General features: G+C 36.9%; 1 protein-coding gene across 2 annotated transcripts; it reads right to left on the bottom strand.

The window, feature by feature from the left end:
* Window positions 1-1,530: 1,530 nt before the first annotated feature.
* On the bottom strand, window positions 1,531-18,851 carry LOC306884141 (FERM domain-containing protein 6-like). Of its 2 annotated transcripts, XM_079439835.1 has the most exons (15): window positions 18,444-18,851; window positions 9,812-10,109; window positions 9,300-9,390; window positions 8,679-8,758; window positions 8,502-8,578; window positions 7,885-8,071; window positions 6,945-7,100; window positions 6,792-6,857; window positions 6,600-6,668; window positions 6,304-6,478; window positions 5,641-5,949; window positions 5,309-5,431; window positions 4,426-4,517; window positions 4,187-4,250; window positions 3,568-4,051 (listed from the first exon to the last, which is right to left on the bottom strand). In XM_079439835.1, the coding sequence occupies exons 2-15, from the start codon at window positions 9,908-9,910 to the stop codon at window positions 3,993-3,995; spliced, it is 1,647 nt and encodes a 548-aa protein (XP_079295961.1). In that variant the 5' UTR covers window positions 9,911-10,109; window positions 18,444-18,851; the 3' UTR covers window positions 3,568-3,992. The 2 variants fall into 2 exon arrangements, with proteins under 2 accessions (XP_079295960.1, XP_079295961.1); XM_079439834.1 differs by lacking the exon at window positions 4,187-4,250 and having other exon boundaries at window positions 1,531-4,051.
* Between the last annotated feature and the right edge of the window lie 1,783 nt (window positions 18,852-20,634).

Genomic DNA, 20,634 nt, shown 5'->3' with positions numbered 1-20,634 from the left:
ATTAGCCTACATGTCTGATATTATTCAGATTCAATAAGGCATAAGCAAATAGACTTTAAGCCCCAGAATCTACCAAAATAAAAACTCATCAGAAATATGTTTGCATTCCCAAAAAGAGAAGATATTAAAAAAAAAAGAAAAAAAAAGCTAGATATTTCACCTTTATTTCGCTACATTTTTACTTGTTTCAACTTGTAGTTAAAAATAAATTGTGTTTATACACTTCATTAAGGACACATTAATTCCATTCCATCTCTCATTTTTTTACTTTCTATTTATCAAAGAATCTTGAAAAAAAAAAAATATCAGTTTCCACAAAAATAGACTATTAAGCTGCACAACTGTTTTCAACGTTGAGCACCAAATCAGCACATAATGGATCATCATGAGACACTGAAGACTGGAGTAATGGCTGCTGGAAATTCAGCTTTGCTGTTAGAAGAATAAATCACATTTTAAAATATGAGAAAACAGTCATTTTAAATGTAATAACAGCATAATAATATTAGTCATTACTGTATTTTTGATTAAAAATAAGGGACTTTTGAAAAAACATTAGCCTATAAAAATCCTCTTGACTTCTGAACAGTGTACATAATTTAGTATATAAATGTTTCCAATAACAAAAAAACAAAAAAAGAGAATTGGTTTTGAAATCAACGGATTTGTTTTTGTGTGTATTTTACAAATAAACAGTTTTTCTAAATTAATCAGCAGTTAATGTTTAAGTTATGCACATTTAGCCTATACACCGATGTCAACAAAATGAATCACTTTATGATGTACTTATGTCGCCCTCTGCTGTGTGACACGAGTGGGGAAAATTATGAATTAGATTCCTGTGAAAATTATGTAGATAGCATTTCCTAATGTCCTTTTTGGTAAAATTTTTAAATCTATTATTCTTAGCTTGTACATAGAATAAATTGTTTAAAATATATTGTTACTGCCTCCTTTCCAAGGTCTGAATGATAATCTGCCCGAGTGTTTTGTGTGTCCAGAACAGAAGGGCCTTGATGAGCCATTCACAACCTTGGAAAAGTGAAGACTAATGCTGTTTCTGTCTCTCTCTGTTAATCTCTGTCAACCAGGGAGATATGACGGCTCCACAGAGACACCACAGATGTGAGCGGCACGACCTGGACATCAACATGAGAACCACTTCAGTTTAAGTGGCAAATTACAATTAATCTATAATGAAAGAGGAGGAGTAGTAGTAGTAATAATTTATAAATTAAATAACATGTGTCTGCTGCTATAAGCCTGTCCAAAAAAATAAAGACATTTTTAACATTTTCAGTCACAGAAATTGAAATGGTTTATCAGGGTAATTAAATGATTAAATGTGATTCAACAGGGATTGGGTTTAATAACATTTGAGAACCTTAAAAACTGCTGTAACCTAAATTAATTACTGTGTTATTCATGAACAACATCAGAAAAGAATGACTCATGGGATTATCTGGAACACTTATGAAGCACGTTTCTTTGAAGTACTGCAGACAAAAACAACACAAGCAATTTAGTTACAAATGAAGGTACCTTTTATTGCAAACATTTGAGGACTTTGGCACCTGCAAGGCACAGAATACACTGTCATGAGTGAGCGAATGAGTCGAATGGGTCTGCAAAAGAACTGGGGAAAATAATTTTCACATAGGGAATTCCTTTCACAGAAAGGACAAAGTCTAGCTGCAGACACAAAGGGTAAACAGTACATGGAGCCCATGTATGATCAGCTGCACGCAGAACTGATGGAAGTGTTCAGTCACCATGAACTCCTACAGCAGCCAAAATTATTATAAGACGGCTTGGCCATTTCAGATTCATTGCTGCTTTTCAAAGGGGCGGAGAGGTGAATCTGAAGACGCTGCACTACTGTTCAGCAGAACGCACAAAGTCATGACACGAAGGCCCACGTGCACATGAGCTTTTAAGTGCTGTTCATCCAAACCGCCCATGCAAAAAAAGAGGAGCTTTTAATTGGAAGTGGGGTTTATCTGCACTGATTCTTCATCTTTAGTGTCTACCTTCCTTTAAATTGAGTGTCCATACACTCTCTTTTTTGTTTAAATGGAAGATTTGCATGTTGCAACCTTTACATAAGGTTTCTAATACTGTCTCCCATTAACAGCTTAATACTGACAGGCAACACACCATTAAAACACACACACATAGCAGTCTTCTTTATAAAACTACGTAAAGAAATAAACTTCCAGTTTGACAAATAAACAAAATCATCAGACGCATAAGAAAATGGGAAACTCTAAAAGGAAAGTCTATGCAAGACTGATTTTTTTCCCCCCTTGATCACCCTCAGCGGCCTGAAGTCGTTCATCCTGCGGGGCGGCACACCCGGCACTGAGCCCTCTGATTATGATGCTCACATGATTCAGTTACCACAATCCCAAAAAGCTCATTAGGTTTAGTGTTATTCTTGGAGTCAAGACTGGAGCGCTTCCTTGGAGACGAGGGTGGAAGTAAACAGGAGAGCAGAAACTTTAGTTTTATGTTCTGAGAACCTGCATAGTGAATTCAAGGCACTGAGGGTTTACTTAGGGCAGCACGCGCACACACACAGACTTTTGGATACTTTGGTAAGGCAGATTTTTCTAGATTTTAGTATTTTGGCATTAGGATATTGCAGATTCTCTTGCTTGTTTTGGAAACACACACACACACATGTACTAAATGACCTTAGTTCACGTAAAAATTAAAAATTCAGTAATTTAATCAGTCTTTCCAAGTCTGTATAATTTCTTTTCTCTTCTGTGGGACACAAAAGGAGATGTTAGCAGATTGTTCACGCTGCTCTTTTCCATATAATGAAATTAAATTGTAACCAGGGCTGTCAAACTTCTAGAAAAAAAGCAACATAAAAGTAGCACCATCTATTCATAAAACTATTATATGTCTTTAGAAGATCTGAAATATAGACCCTAGTCAGGGTAGGTGCCATATTGAATTTAAATGGATAGCTCACCTAAAAATGAAAATTGTGTCATCGTTTACTCACTCTCGTGTAATTTCAAACCTGTATGACCTGTATGGAACACAAAAAATGCTGCCAACTATCCAGTTTTGGTTCCCATTGCCTTCCATTATATGGACAAAAAATACAATGGGAAAGCATATGAATGGGAATCTAAACTGTTTGGTTATCAGCAATCTTCTTTTGTGTTCAGCAGAAGAAAAAAAAATGCATACAGGTTTTGAACAACATTAGCGTGAGTAAATGGCAACAAAATTTTCCTGTTTGGATAGACGTGGATGAAAACAAGGCTCTAAGTGATAGACTTGCAGTCTTCAAAATGGCACACACTGTATAAAGTTCCTAGATCATGTGGAATTATTATAACTCACAACTTTCAAAAGTTTGTGTCTTCTTAAAGTGTTTTTGGATGTTATTAAACACGAGCACAGTCCATTGAACACACTGTACTTTTATCCCTTGCAACCTCGTTTTCATTCCTGCCAAAATAAAATATGTCACTACCCTAAGGTCTATAGCACAGAAGATTTACGACTTTTATGACACTTTATTTTTTCCATTTTTTTTTTTTTATTGTACCAGCACGGTTATCAGAATTTCTCTTTTTGTGTTCCACAGAAGAAAGTTAGCTGGGTTTATAACGATGTGACAGTTAGTAAATAACACAATTTCTGTTTTTCCCGTTTACTATCCTTTTAATTTGTTCTGGGGCTCTTTTCAATACTCTCTGCCTTAAACCACAAACTCTGGTTCTGCTTCGGTGGTTAAGTGTTCTGTGGTCAAATCTTCTCTGTCCAGATCCAGAGAAAAATACTTGCTGGTTCTCTTGATGGGAAACGCATGCTGGTTATTCCGGATGCCTGTGCACTGATCTGCAAGTCCCTGGTACCCACAGCCGACCGTGTCCCCGAGGTCTGGCTCGCAGCCAAACGTATAGCTATGTGCTGTGTCCTGGCAAAGCTCCGCCCACTCCTGACAGTTCTTCTGGAACAGACGAACATCATCTAGTGATTGGCTGTGCCGGTCTGTGGAGCTCTGGTCCTTCCTGCCCATCGCAGTCTAATAAAACAAAGACAATAAAACGCATGTCAGCACTTAGGAAACTAACAAGCTGCATTAAAACACAGAAATCACAGACTACACTAACTCTCAACTAACCCTAAAATCTCAGAGAGCGGTTAGCTGTACACTCACATGAATTCACAGATGAGAAATGACAGTGCTGTTGGGTGTAGAGTAAGGCTGCCCTAAACAAATACTGTTAAGAGGAAGTGGGGTTACCAGCACTGTTAAAAGAGATTACATGATTACTCAACAGAACGATGCAGCTCAAAATGCAGTGGATGTCCTCGGTTTGACTTCAGTGGTTGAGACTGTCATTTAACAGCTGTAACGTGTTGTGTGTAAACGTGTGTGTGTGTATATAGGTGCACCTGGGGAAGACATTCAATGCTCTGGCCCCTCATTCTCACGACGGTCTCTGATGAGCTGGATGTGGAAGAACTGACTTCCTTCACCACTAACCCTGAAATGCACAAACACATAGACAACACACATGCATCATTAACAATCATTTTCTCTCATCAGACATTTGAAGGTCACTAGGGTCAACGATTTAAACTCCACCGCATGCAAGTTCTTATCAATTAAGGGGAATGGATTCTCATACTTTCTTTAGTGACGTCCAATGATTATTTCTGACTCTTTCATGACATTCCAGCCATCCATTATTACTGGATATAGAGTTTCATCATTTAGATCATTATAATCATATAATCACAGAAATCATTATAATATGCTGATTTGGTGCTTAAGAAACATTTCTTATTATCAGCGTTAAAAAAACCAAAAAACAGCTATGCTACTTAATATATTTTGTGGAAACCATGATACATTTTTTTTTACAGAACAAAATAGAAACTTGGGGAAAAAAACTATTCAAACAGAAATCTTAAGCAACATTATATGTCTTTACTGTCAATATTGATCGATTTAATGCATCCTTGCTGGAAGTATTAATTTCTTAAAATAAATAAATATAAATAGGGGTGTTTCCAAACTTTTGGAGGGCAGTATATATATATATACATATATATATATATATATATATATATATATATATATATATATATAGGAAAGCTGGCATCATGTCGGTCATGGAATGTCCTCCCCAAAGTTTGTGTTGTCCCTTATCAGTGCAAAATTATCACAAATTAAAAAGGATTCATGCCAATATTGTCCAAAACCCCACTTTTCTAGGGTGTGTCCAAAATTTTGGAGGGTAGTGTGTGTGTGTGTGTATATATGTGTATATACCAGAGCATCCGTTGTTCTGTGTTGATAGCATGTCCTCTGTGATGTGAATACACAGTTCCTGGTTGAGATCTAAATCGTGAAGATCTTCACAACTTTTCGGATCATCAACCAACATCTCAATCTCTGAAGAAATACAAACACACAGAGACTCTGAGTGCTGAAACTGCTACTGCTTTAGTATTAAGATTTGTACTAATGAGATTAGTTCAGTGAACCCATTTTATCATACAGCATTTATTATTGATACTGTTATTACTAATGTAATGAGCCTGTGAAATACAAATACTGGCTGTCAGAAAAGTGTCATATTCATCTGAGTGTGTCTCCCCTACCATCTTCATCCAGGCATTGCTCCTTGCTGCTGCTCTCGATGCCAGACGTGTGTGTGCTTGCATGACTGGTGTTGGAAGATGAGTGTGTTCTCAGAGGTCGGTGGGGTGTGTTCGTAGGTGTTCGGAAACTGTCAGTGTCGACGCCGGATGTGCGGGAGCTGCCATGACTCGTGGTGGAGTGTCGAGAAAAGGGATTGGGTCGTGATGTGCTGCCTGCACTGCTGCCGCTGGCACGTGAACGCTGCTCCAAATGATCCATGTCCGCCTCTAGAGCGTCGCTGATATATGACTCCCTGTACTGCTTCTTTTCTGAGAACACACACACAGAGTTTAATAATGTCAACCATATGCTTGGGGTCCTTTGTAAAACAAAACAATAACACTTCCATGACAACACAAGTAAAGAAAAAAAGAAAAGAAAAGAAAATTTTACTCTGCTGAGTATGTCCACGTTTGTAAAGTCATTTAATTCTTAATATTTTTAATCATGAATCATACACTGAAAAAACTGGTTTCGCTCAGAATTGTGAAACCAGTAAAAATAGTATTTTCCTGTAAAATGAATTCCATTCATCTTTATTTACAGCGTTCATTTAAATTTCAATTATTAGCTTAAGAAATGTTCTCATTCCAGCAAATTTATAATGCATATTCTCAAGGTACCTTCATTTTCCTCCAGTCGTCGAACCTGTTTCAGCACAGGCTGTAGGTTCATATACAATCGGTGGCTGTTGCTGAGCAGCTGCAGGAGGTGTCGTGAGCGCAGAGGACAGCCTGTGTAGTAGATGAGCTTCCTGGCTGAAGGCAAACCATCAGGAAGAATCTCAAACCTCTTCCCCTGTGGACAGGAAATGAGTCAATGGTTGACTCCTCTGAAAAGTGTAAACGCTGTGACCCTAAAGGCACAGAATTATATACTACAACTTCAAATCATACTAATAAAGCACTGTAATACTGACCACAAACACCAGTTTCCCCACGTTGGTCCAGGGAAAATCATACAAGAGTTGCCTGACAGTTCCCACATTCTGAAAAAAAAAAAAAATAATACATTTGAAAAAAGTGACCATCACTATAGAGATACACAATGTATAAGAGCTGCATTTTATACAACTTGCTGTGTAACCTCAGTAAGTGTTCAAACAGCATACCTGAAAAATCTGAATCCCACGTAAGGTCAGTCCCAGAGTTAAAGAAGCATCCAGCTCTTTCTTATCCTGACCCCAAAAAAATTACAAATTCACATTGTTGAAAAATCTGTCTGTATGCGCACACACACACACAGAGTCAATAGTTCTTCTGACCTTGTAAAGGCGGTAATAATGAACAGTCACGTCATCCAAGAGCGCTGCTTCCTTTATGTATTTCAGCTGGGCCTCTGATGCCGTAAGAGCAAACTGCTCTTTGTGCATGTTTGGGATATGACGGAGAATATAGTCACATCCTCTCTTCGCAATTACCTAGAAAAGATAGAAACAGAAAAATAATAAAACACACCTTCTGACTGATAAATTTACATGATTTTCCAGTTATACTTAATTATTCTTAAAAATAAATTAAAAATTAAAAAGAACAGTATTTATTTAAAATATACATATTTTGTAACAGTATACACAACCATTGAAAAGTTTCAGTCAATTTTTTTATCTTTTTTTGAAAATATTAATACTTTTATGAAGCAAAGATATGTTCAATTGATAAAAAGTGATAGTAAATTTATATTGTTCAAAAAAGATTTTTTATTTGCTGTTCTTTTTAAGACAGGTAAATAAGACAGATATACAGCAGATGTAATCCTAGTTGTCAGCCTTGGCTCTTGAGATGTCCCTGAACACTTAACATTCATAAAAACACAAAGATCATCATCACAGTGCTGTCAGGACTGTCTGTAATCTCTCAGAGTTCAACAGCACAGTCTATCTCTGACTGCACCATCTTGCAGTAAAGCAGTGTCTCACATCATGTGAATCCAGATGAGAGCACAGCTCAGCAAGCCTAAAGCTAATGCACCCAAGATTCTTCTTTTTAAAAGGTTTTGACTATTTTTAACCTCAATCCTCTACATGCACTGATGAACAAAGCTTCTTTTTACAATAGGTTCTGTTAAATTCAGGGACAGAACAAGCACAGTGCGGCCCATAAACCACACACAGTGGGCGGGTTGGAGCATGCACACATTTAACAGGTTTGATCTGCATAATGATTCATCAGGAAGCTGTTTAATGGGGTGCTGAGCAGACTTACCCAGGAGGGAAAATACGCTTCCGGCTGGAAATAGGCACCAAAGTGTTTGTTCCGTTTGAAGTTTCCCAGGTCAGCCTGCAGTGCAAATGTAGCCATAAGGAAATAAGCCTCTTCTCTCTGGATGCACTGAGACTGCAGTACTTGCTTCCGCAAATGCCAATAGTAATAATACCGTGCCACGCGATCACTAAAAGACAGACATAGAACACATTGAGCCATTTTTCAAAAATGACTGAAAAATACAATAAAAACAGTAATACTGCAAAATATTATTACAATTAAAAACTGTTTTCAACTATCATTTTATTGTGATGGCAAAGCAGAATTTTCAGCAGTCATTAATTCAGTCATATGATCTTTCAGAATTCATTCTAAGATGGTGATTTGGTGCTCAAGGCACATTTTTATTATTCTCAAATGTAGAAAACTGTTACGCTGCTTAATATTTTTGTGGAAACAGTGACACTTTTTCTGAATTCTTTGGTAAATAAAAGAAATTTTTTGGAAATAGATTTTTTGTAATAATGTAAAAGTGTATGTCACTTTTCATCAACTAAATGCATTTAATCTTACTGACCCAAAACTTTTGAATGGTACTGTAGATATGCGTGTCTCACCTTATAAGTCTGCCGTTTTCAACATAATACTGTGCTCTGAAGTGAACAATCATAGGAGGTCCAAACTGGTCAATTCCCTGCAGTTGGCAAAAATTCTGTCAAAATGTGCAACAACAACAAAAACAATTTTTGTTTTTTTTTTTTTCAAAGAAAAATTTTACTCTGTGTGCATGATACCTTGCTGGCTTCCCGTTTCCACTCTTTTGGACAATATTTAGACAGTTTCTGTCCCAGTTCCATGTATATGTGTTCATTGTCTAGGAGAAAAAAAGCACAATTATAATACTGAAACACACTTGCATTTAGATCTTTAATGTTTGTGTATGTATATATATATATATATATATATATATATATATATATATATATATATATATATATATGGATAATGGGGAAAAAGTCAGGCAATTACAGCAAATAAATTCATGACAGGGTGGACAAGACCAGAAAATACAATAATAACCAGCAGACTGTATTATCTCAATACCTGCATGGTTATTTAATAGTTCAGTTAGGAAATGGACATACAACTTTGATATTTGAGTTGAAATGATTTAATCATGAGACTACAGACATCAAAGAACGATACACAAGACCCAAAACCTGGGATGCCTGGGATAATCAATAAAGTGCGCATACTTAATATAAAAATATGTGAACACAGAACTTACAAATCAGAATCAAGCACAGAGAGCCATGTAAAGTATGTTATGTTGTTTTTAATAAACAAGTCAGTGCGTAAAGTATAAAGCTGTTTTAGCCCATTTGTATGTGTGTGGCAGTGTTTTTGTGCCTTACTCTGAATAACACTGAGGCCGAACAGGTGGCAGTCCTTTAACCTGAGCAGATCACAGACCTGCACCAACAACTCCTGACAAACAGTCTTAACCTGAGAGAAAAGAACAGATGTATTGGAGAGAGAAAGGACATACTGCGCATGTTTCAGTAGTGGGAAACAGGAAACAGGTTTCACTTATCAATGAAAATGTTTTATATCATTTTGCTGTCTGCAACATTGGCCCTAAAAAGTTGCTTCTCAAACTCTTACCAAACTGTGAAATTACGAGATTTATTTTTACAATATATACTTGTGAACCGATTATGTTTCCAATGCAAGATAACAACATCCAAGCAGGATCCACAACGGCATGTTTAGAACCTGTTGCCCATCAACAACAATCTTTGTATATCATACAAAAAGATAAAGAATTGTAATTGCATTTTTTTCCATTTATTTTTAAATCAAAGCTGTGCTGTCTTTAAGCAATCACCACTGGTGTGTGTCATTGAATGCATGGAGCTTTACTCACACTAACTATTACGTTGAGCGTTTCATCATTTGGGAGGAACACACACACACACCGGCGGTCCTGCATTGTCTTGTTATTGTGGAAAGTCAGTTTGCTCATGTTTGAGAGGCTGCAGCCTGTAGATTTGTGCCCCTCACTGGAGCTCCACCCCTGAGTACCTCCCAGTCACGATGGGATCAGATAACGCACACACATACACACATAAAAAACACACACACAATCAGACCCTGTGATCTGAAACTCAACCTGACTGTTTCAAACCAGCAGTTTCTCCTGGATCAACACACAGTGTTGGATTCTGAAAAAGAGAGAAAGACAGAAATAAATGAATTCAATGAGAAAACAACTAGAAGACATTTCTGTTGGACAAGTATTTCACATAAATATGAGAACGGTATAATCTACTGGATTTTGTAGGGAACAGCCCTACAACTGCAGCCCTTGATTTCTTCTTCACACTACAGGGGTCCGTTCTTCGTACGTCGCTTATTACATCTGAGATGATTTGAAAGACGCCAGATCTTCTAGTCCTGATAACTGATCTCTGGCTAATTTGTTTCTTCAAACGAATCTGAGTATTAGATTAAAATATCTGTAATTAGCAATTAATTTAATTTTATCTCTGAAGCAGATTTTTTATGTGACCGCATTAAAGTTTCTTAGGGATCAAGTTATCTGCATCTCCTGCGCTCAATCAAGCCACTCCCATAATACATGTCACCACTCAAATTAATGCACGACTCAGATTAACTGTATAGCATGTGTGTAAGCCTCCAATACAATTATAAAGTAATTTCAATACTAATAAATCTTTCAATGAGTAAAACTGGCTGTGTCTATAGTATTATAGACTACACAACATTGTTATATTATTTTCAAATTAATTTTGAAATTATTATTATTTTAAATTATTGTCCCTGGACCAGTAAGGTACTCTTATAATAAAGTAGCAGTGGCTGGGACATATTTTAAGTATCAATTCTGCTTAAAAAGAAGCAATCTAATGCTGTTTACATTAAATAAATCTGCTCCCGAGCAGGTTTAAGCTTACGGACATGTTGCTATGACAGCAACTCCGGGATGAGCTTCAAAGAACCAAACAATCCAAGATCAAGCGAAATCGGCCACAATCAAATCCAGCTAACCGAGTTAGCAACATACGAAAAACAGGCCCCAGATGTCAGAAAACAAGGAAAACTGTTTTTGATAGTGATGGACAGCTGTGAGTACATAACATACTGCAAGCACACATTCTATGCTCTGCATATGTATTTAGGTAGAACATATGGTGCACTACTACTTTCTGACATTTTATTGCCATTTTCAGCATCTTTATATAAAGGATAATGTACCATCAGCCAGTTGTTATTGCAAAATACAGATTAGATAAACATAATTATTGTGTACACTTATTATCCACAATAACAGGACATTATCCTGCTTACTACAAGGCTGGTTATCAAATAACACACTGACTTGAAAATGTGATACAAGTAGAAAGCACTTTCTATTTGTGACCCTGGACCACAAAACCAGAAACTTTCCATTGATGTATGGTTTGTTATGATAGGACAATATTTGTCAGATACAACCATTTGAAAATCTGGAATCGGTTTTGTGGTCCAGGGTCACATTTACGCTTTAATGTAATTAATGTATTTGTCAGATTAATGTTAAGCAGTCCATAACAATACTGAAATCATTCTGCATAACAACACGACAAAGAGACAGAATAGTATGTCTTTGTTTTAAAATCTCTTATCCAACTGCAAACAAAGTACAAAAACTTCTGACAGGACTCAAATTTCTCTCTGTGATTCTAGATATTTTTGGGACACAATATCTGCTCACACAGACATGAAACACTAACAGACTGATATCTCTCTCTCTCTCTGCTTCTATCAGTATCTGTGATATGAGCACAGGCCTACAGAAACTGCTGAACTGACAAGGTGAGAAAGAAAAGAAAAGAAATGTGAAATATTACTATGACTTATGTCTTTGATCTCTTATCATGAATGAATTCCATCTCAAATGACAACAAATATGCCATTTCCAATACACACATAAACATCAAATGTTATCTCTCAAATTTAAAGGAATATTCCAGGTTATTTTTATGTACCACAAGTGTGTTTCATCCAAATGAATAACACAGACAATTTCCTCAGAGTATATCAACTAACATGAAATACTATTATTAAGTTGAAACTGCATTTTTGAATGTAAGCTCAAAATATCATAAGTTATACCAAACCTTAAACTTGTTAGCACTAATTAGCACTCGAGTCACTTTTCCATCACATTCTGCTGCTATCAATACAATGGGCCAAAAATATACATTACAAAAATCTAATAAGGAATCAGTTTACAATTGATTTTATTTTTAAGTTAACCACACTACTTTAAACTATTTTTCTTCAAAAACCATTTTTTTTCCTTAAGTTTACTGCCATTTGGCTCCAACAATTGATAAAATATTCTTTGAGGTTTGTGGAACCGCCTATGTACTGCTGTCATTTTCTCAGCTCGCTTGGCTGGTCTTTATTAAAATGCCCCAATGATGCCATTTTTAAGGTTGCTAATAATGTTTTATGAGTGTCCTAAAACAGGTTTACATGCATCCAAGGTCAAAAAACACTTTAGTTTTCTCAAAAAAATTGTTTAATTTGACCTCATTTCTAAATTATTCCTAAACAAATCGTGCGAAGCACTTTGAAGAATCAGTCTCTCTAAACCCCTCCTTTCCGTGAACCCTCACTGCTGTGATTGGTCAGATGGCGCAGTCCTTTGTGATTGGTCTACCGCGTACAGCGAGGATGACAGCCCATTGGCGGACATTACGCAAATGTGTTACTTCGTGACGTACAGCCGTAACAGAATAAGATTCGAATTCCTGACTCGTTTAGGCGATTGCGAGTCGACTCTTTTATCTGATATACAATAACTTCATTTATCGTGCACTGTCGGCTTCACAACTTTTCAAAAAGTTTATGTTCACATACTGCTACACGACACACTGCATGAAAGGTAATATTCAAAAAGGCATAATTGGGGCACTTTAAAGCTTGTTCTATTGTAACATTAAAATAAATAATTTCAGCAAGTATACATTGGAAAAATGTCAGGCAAAATGCAAAATGGAGTAGTGAGAAAACTTTGCATGAGCGAGAGACAGAGAGAAGAGGAAAATGTGCAGCAGTCAGGAGAATTCCACCCAACATCTGCTTCTCATTCCAACAATAGAGGCCTTTGATTCTCACGCATGCACACACACACACACACACACTGTGCTACACGTACTACAGATGTGTGATGTTCAGATACATACATCAGATGACAATGACGTGGATTTTGGCTTTTCGTGTTATTGTTAGGAGTTCATAAGGGTTTTTAGGACTTTTAGGTTTCTAGAAACATTGCCTACACTAGTTAAAAGGAAAGCAGGCAAACAGCCCAAAGGGGCTCAATAACGGCCCTAAAATCATATAATCTATGACGTGAATGATTAAAGTTAACTTTAAACTGGTACTGCTGAGCAGGATGAAAACAGAACTGAAGAGAGGATAGCATGAATCCACATTTGTCAGGATGTGTGACGTTATGTGTGACATTATATGTGGCATTTCTTTGCTGAAAAGATGGAGAAACTTCCTGGATAATTTTTGAGATGAAAACAACCCACATGCATATAAAGTCCCAGTCACAGACAGTTATCATCTGCTACAGTATTAAGGCCTATGTTACGCCTGTCATCCATGTCATCGTGCTACCGCCTCGTTTTGCCTTCAGGGATCAAATCTTACCTTATCTTTAAAGACGACTGCTGGGGTTTAGTTTTTACAAGCCACCTTACATCATCCACTGCGCTTTTACCTCTCAGAATGGAAACGTCTAAAACCCATGCAGACAGAAAAGCCTTACAGCAAAGTTGAGGAAAATGTACTAAGAAAGTTCCAGTAAAAAAAACTAGTAAGCAAATATGGAAGTATGAGAGGTAAGGAAATGCCACTGATAGGTGGAATCCGCATGTCCAGACCTGCTCAGACACTGTTGGTCCACAGTTATTTAGAGTGATTGTAATCCCAGACACATTCCTCTTTTCACATGCACTGAACTGTTTCTTTATGCCGCAGAAGAAGACACAACTAGAGGAATAGATCATCTGAACACATCTGTCCACCTGTTATTAAATCCATTGTATTAAGTTCTTAATTCATTGAAGAAAGCAGATACGTTCTCCTTACACAAAAGATACGGAAGAGCAAAGGAGGGTTTAATGTCCAAAAAAAGAATGTAATAAATGATAAAAAAAAAAGAAAAAAAAAAGAGAGGAATCTGGAGTGTATAAAACAGGTGTAAACAGTTCAGCTGGAGGTCATTTGATACACTTATGCTTTCTGCCAGCTATGTCACAGCTTATTACTTATAACAATAATATTGGTAGTAGTGTTTTTTTAGACGCAAACATCAGGACAAATCTTCCGGCAATATGTTTCATAATAATGCTTTTTTCCTTTCTTAAAAAATTACATTTAAGGCTAATAAAAAGAAAGTAAAATGAACCAGAAGGAGACAAAATAATGTTTTAATTTTTTGATTAACTATATTTTTTAAAACACACACACACAAACACACACACCCACAAACCTATACAAAGCACATAAGAAGGACGTGATGTGCTCAATGTCAATCGGCAGTAAACCTGTATGTTTGAGCTTAACCAGTTTGAGCTAATTCAGCCGTGGTCAGGACGGAGTAAACACACGGATTAATTTCAATATCGTGACCTAATTTCATGTTAAACCGTTTTTAACCACACCTGTATGAATAATTACTAAAAAGTGTCTTTTTTTTCTCTTTGAACTTTGGCTTTGAAGCATTAAGATTATTTTTAATGAAGACTTTAAAACAAAATAAAAGATAGACTTAGTATATGATTAGATGATTATTATAGTGAACATAAGTAATCTGTCAGATACAAAAACTGATGACAAACATCTATATCTGTCATGAACACAACAAAAGTTTGAGGTAAGATTTTGAAGGAAATTAATACTTTTATTCCGAAGAAAGGGTGTGTCATGATCAATAGTAAAGAAATTTATAATTTTTTACAATAGATTTAAAAATATATATATATATTATGTTGACCTTTATTCATAAAATCCTGGGGGGGAAAAGTACCACATAAATATTAGGCAACTGTTTTCAACACAGTGATAAGAAATTATTCTTCAGCAACAAATCAGCATATTAGAATGATTTGATCATAATCATGTGACACTGAAAATTCAGCTTTGACATGACAGAAATCATATTTTTTAAATTTTTTAAATTGTAATAATATTTCACAAGTTTTAACTGTATTTTTGTAGTTTTGGTAAACATTGCAGAATCCTTTAAAAAAAAACACACATTTTTAAAAATTGTACCAATCCCAAACTTTTGAGATTGCTAATCTTGAGTAATCATTCCACATATGTACAGTACACAATACACATTATGGTCAACATTGATTTGATTTTATTAAAGACTCCTCTAGCAACTCTGGTCTATGCCCTGTGCATGTAACGCTGTGTGATGAATCGATTCTGAGTATATGCATCACAAGATTACTTTGATTTATAAACGTCTTTAAAAGGATTATTAATGATTGCGCATCCAGATTGTTAACACAAGGGCTGCTGGCTGAATCTGGATAGGCATCATAACAGTACCACTGTGCAAGACACTGAACCCAAAGTAATGCCTTTACTTTACATTTAAACATTATTTATACAGCCTCTTCACTGCTATTCTGAGCAACCCAAGCTTATTAATAATCAAGTCAGATGGTTTTACAAAGAGACTATATTAACTAAAATATTTGACTGTACTTCCATCCATTCATTATAATTGTAAAGCAACCAAACTCTGACATACTAACACACAAGGATCACTATAACACAGCTGTTGGAGAGGCAAACAATAAAGGCAACACAAAGAACTACATACAAACCACATTAAAAGGACTAGGGTGCCGCACACGCAACAACAACAAACCTACAAACAATAGTCGTGTCATCTTAACCTACCCAAGCGAGCCGGTAAACTAATCCATCACCGAGGCGGCCAATAAGAATGCACGCTTTCTTTTAAAATGTTAAAGAGTTACACCAAAATGTCATGTAAGAGATACGGTTTCTTCAAAGACGCAGCATGTTCATGAGGAGTGAGATCATGAAGTCATGCTCATGCTGGTGCACAAGGAAGTTCATAATCTTTGTCCCATAATTCAAGTTTGCATCGATTGTTATTTTTCCTGTTTGTTACTGTGAAACTGCTTTGAAGCAAAAAGAGCTTTATAAATAAATGTGACGACAACCATTTTGGAAAAATTATTCACTCGAGGGTCAGAGAAGGTCATACAGACAAGAAACTAAAATCACTAGCAATACCTGGATTATACCGTCTTTCTCAACAGCATTAATTAGGCAACCTGCAACCTTGTGTTTACAGTCCAGATATATAATCATGAAACATTCTTTCAGGGACATTTCCAAGTTAGCATAATCAGATGAGCCATTTTCTCCAGAATCACACGGACGGGTTAGACCAGAGATGGCAGAGGAATCTTTACTCTCTCGGGAGAAATCTTTTTTTGAACATCTATTCTAGCTGCCTTCAGGCAAATAAGACTTCACGAACACACCCACAAACATGCACACATTTACACACACACATGAAGAGCAGCTCAGCAAAGAAAACATCCTGAGGTTAAAAAAAGAAAAGGAAAGGAAACAAAAGGAGAGCAGAAAATGCTTCCTGGCACCAAACCACCACAAACAAACACAAAAAGCAAATTTAACACTATGGCCGGCAAAACTAGACTTCATTATTCTTCAGGGCATGACATGAGAGCACACACAGGATGTGACTACAGATTGACTCAGGCAAACCTGCATCAAAGAAAACACACTGACAAATCTTCAATGACGAAGTCGATTTGACACGTGACTGGAAGGATGGAATCCTACTCCGGGTAAAATCACAAACACTTTGAGATTCAAATGATAAAATTACACAAACAACTTATTATGAGCAATCTTTGAGTACATAAATTGTTTTAATCCAGATTTGAGGTTGTTAAAAGCGCAAAACTAAAAGTCAGAAAATACAATTGACTAACAACTATGACTTTTATCTCCTAACAAGTTATTATTGAGGGGCCAATGAAACGATCACCCTGCTGGTAACAAACAGAAAGACAGCATAAGCTGTTCCTGAGACCTACACTTCAACCGTACGCATGAAAGATTTTCAGTGCTTAGAGAAAATCCCTGTAACACAAGAGAGGATAAACGTGAGACCCTTATACACCGGTCGGTGTAGAGTTGCACTGGGCTAATATTAAACCTGCCCTGACCGCAAAAAGTAAATTGTGAACATTCCTGAATCCAAAAGAGACGAGGAAAGAGAGGGGGAGAATAAGAATGAATCTTTTCCGATTCATATCGTGTTGTGATGCAATTAATCTGCATGTTCCGTTGACATCACTTCCTGATGGTTTGGGGTCCCTGTGCTGTGCATATAAAAATTAAGAGTAATTTCAAAATTAATCTATTAATGTCAGTGATTGTTATCAAGCATAGTAAACCTACTATTTATATTGGAGCTCATTTTAACACATTGTCAGAGAAAAAAAATACAATAAAATACACAAAAAAAAAAAAAAAAAAAAAAAAAAAAAAAAACTTACATCTACCAGTGTACACCAACCACACAATGTAGTAATAAAACAAATGTATATCTTATATTTGAGGTCTCCCAAATCTTACATAACATTGTCATAGCAGTGTTGTGAGACATGTTTTACCAAACACAAAATTTTGTTTATATTAGTTCTCACAAGGTTCAATATCAGCACCCAATATTTTAATATGTTTATGAGATGCTAAAAAGTGTCTCTGGGTTTTTCAAACCCCACAAAGAAGTAAACATGCCTAGGATGCTCTAAAATGCTGTCTATATGGGCAGCACATCAGGTTTTAAGACACTTCCAGTGGGTCTTATTACAGGAGACCTTAACTTGGACAAACCCCACATAACCCCCATGGTTATGTAGGCCATTGAGCTGACTGGGTGCTATAAACCAACCCAAGTACCAACACATTACTCCAAAAATAGAAACATATTATAGGTGTTATGGTCTAGAAGTAGTTTTATTACCTAAACGTGGATTTAAGCACTAGGAACTTACCACGCCAAAATCTGTGTAACGTTAATATACCACGATGAAACAATGTAAGAAGCTTTCAGAATCTTTCCACTTCGTTGTGAAACATCTCATAACGTGATGACTAATGCCAAGTGAGCACAGTTTTACTATAGTAAAATTAACTGTAGTAACTGGCTTCTTGGTGGAAACTAACTCATCGTTACCATGGTAAATTTGCAAGACAGAAAGCAAACACTGCTGTGTTTTGGTCAAGCTCCATCGGACAGCGTGCGCGCGCGCGTGTATGCGTGATTCTGCGGGCCAGCGCTGCCACGTACAATAAGTTATTTGGGAAATGCAAGAAGACTAATCCCTCTCTAAACCCTGGCACCCTTACAGACGAAATTCTAAAGTTAAGACAACAAAACTCACCTTCTTGGTGACGGTAATGCCGCGTATTCCCAAACCCCTTCTTCCATGTAACTCTTGCTCTGATTCCTCTACTGCGCTCGCCACATAATCCCGAGCTGCGAACTCAACCCCATCGGGCTCCCCAACTCTCACAAATCACTACACATGTGGAGGGAATTTCCCAACCGTCTGTAAGAGGGGTGACAAACTCCAAAGGAATCGGCCGGAAACGCGTCTGCTACACGGCGCCTCTTTCCCTCAGTTTTTGAAAGCAACGCTGCGGCTGTGCTGTCTTTGTGCGATCGAGGTGTTTACATTTAACCAAGCGAGGACAAAACACCACCCCTCTGCAGCTGACGTTGGTAGTGTCCACGGCTGCTCAGCATACCTTTCCCTCAGCCTGCAGGAGAACCGACGAATCCTGATACTAAAGCGAGGGATTGCATTATGAATATTAATGAGGTTCTGCAGACGTTGCCTAGTAACCCTCCTGGAGCGTCCAGTCACGTAGCAAATTTAATATTCATGAACCAAGCCTTCTCCACGGCAGGATTCCCCGATTCGCCAGCGGTCTAGCGCCCTTTGCCTTGCAGCCAATCACGTATGCGTTTTAGTCAAACGTCACGTTACGTAATTAATATTCATTAGCCAAGCCCTCTCCCTAGTAGCCTGCTGAGAACTGGAGCTCTTTTGCGCATGCAGTCTACTATCCGGGAAGCTGTAGCTGAGGCGGGAGTGAACTAACCGTGCGGCGTTGGCAAATCATACACATACACAGTTCCCTTGCGCATAGAGTGACTTTATTTTATGCGTTTTGTTTTTTTCCCAACTTTGTCATCACTCTTTGTATTTTTTTTTTGTCTTAAAAGTGCCTAAAATGTGCAGACCCACACATAATCTTGAAACACTTGGGAACTGGGAGAGGGGAGATCTTCTCAGAGCATTTGATTGGTCAAAAACCTGTCTAGAGCAGGATGAGTCATCAATACTTTGGTTAATTTTTTTCTAGAAGAAAAAAAAATCTAAATATAGGCTAGCCTACCAAAAGTGAATGTTTAATTTAGGAGGAATAGAATCATTACAGAAAGGTTGTGAGCAGAGTTTAGGATGGAGGAATTAGGGTTAAGGTTTCTTTTTCTAAACTGTTTGAATTGGGATTACCCAGGTTTATTGTTTACACTGGAGTTAATATGCACCTTTGCTAAGTGAGAAGGTGTGAAGGGGAAACAAAGTGAAGAGAACAAATTGAGACCGTTTCAGGTCATGACCCTGTGTGAGATTCTCAAGAGTGTGAGAACACACAGGTTCATTGATAGAGTGTTTGTCTTCATTCTAGCTGTGTGAATGTGAAGCCCAAATGTGTTGTTATGAGATTCCACATGAGTCCTTGATGTTAACACAATCACCCAGTAACAGAGGAGAACAAGAAGAGCAGAATATTTTTTTGTTTTAACTAAAGTCTTAGAACTGTAAAAAAAAAAAAAAATCTATCTATCTATCTATCTATCTATCTATCTATCTATCTATCTATCTATCTATCTATCTATCTATCTATCTATCTATCTGTCTGTCTGTCTGTCTGTCTGTCTGTCTGTCTGTCTGTCTGTCTGTCTGTCTGTCTGTCTGTCTGTCTGTCTGTCTGTCTATCTATCTATCTATCTGTCTGTCTGTCTGTCTGTCTGTCTGTCTGTCTGTCTATCTATCTATCTATCTATCTATCTATCTATCTATCTATCTATCTATCTATCTATCTATCTATCTATCTATCTGTCTGTCTGTCTGTCTATCTATCTATCTATCTATCTATCTATCTATCTGTCTATCTATCTATCTATATACAGTGGGGAAAAAAATTATTTGATCCCTATATTTTTAATGAGTCTATAATTTGAGTCTATAATTTTAATTGTAGGTTTATTTGAACAGTGAGGGACAGAATAACAACAACAAAAATCCAGAAAAACGCATTTCAAAAAAGTAATAAATTGAATTGCATTTTAATGAGTCAAATACGTATTTGATCCCCTATCAATCAGCAAGATTTCTGGCTCCCAGATGTCTTTTATACAGGTAAAGAGCTGAGATTAAGAGCACTCTCTTAAAGGGAGTGCTCCTAATCTCAGTTTGTTACCTGTATAAAATACATCTGTCTACAGAAGCAAGCAATCAATCAATCAGATTCCAAACTCTCCACCATGGCCAAGAACAAAGA

This window comes from Barbus barbus, assembly GCF_936440315.1.
Source record: "Barbus barbus genome assembly, chromosome: 18".
NCBI classification, from domain to species: Eukaryota; Metazoa; Chordata; class Actinopteri; order Cypriniformes; family Cyprinidae; genus Barbus; species Barbus barbus.
The sequence above is the reverse complement of the archived record's forward strand: the minus strand, read 5'-3'. Positions and strand labels throughout refer to the sequence as shown.

Excerpts from the sequence above, each read along its gene's own strand:
- LOC306884141 (XM_079439834.1), bottom strand. The coding sequence starts at position 9,910 with ATGAGCAAACTGACTTTCCACAATAACAAGACAATGCAGGACCGCCGG. Across the intron at positions 5,432-5,640 it reads GCAATGCCTGGATGAAGATG|AGATTGAGATGTTGGTTGAT; the intron begins GTAGGGGAGACA and ends GTATTTCTTCAG. Across the intron at positions 4,052-4,425 it reads GCATTGAATGTCTTCCCCAG|ACTGCGATGGGCAGGAAGGA; the intron begins GTGCACCTATAT and ends TTGTTTTATTAG.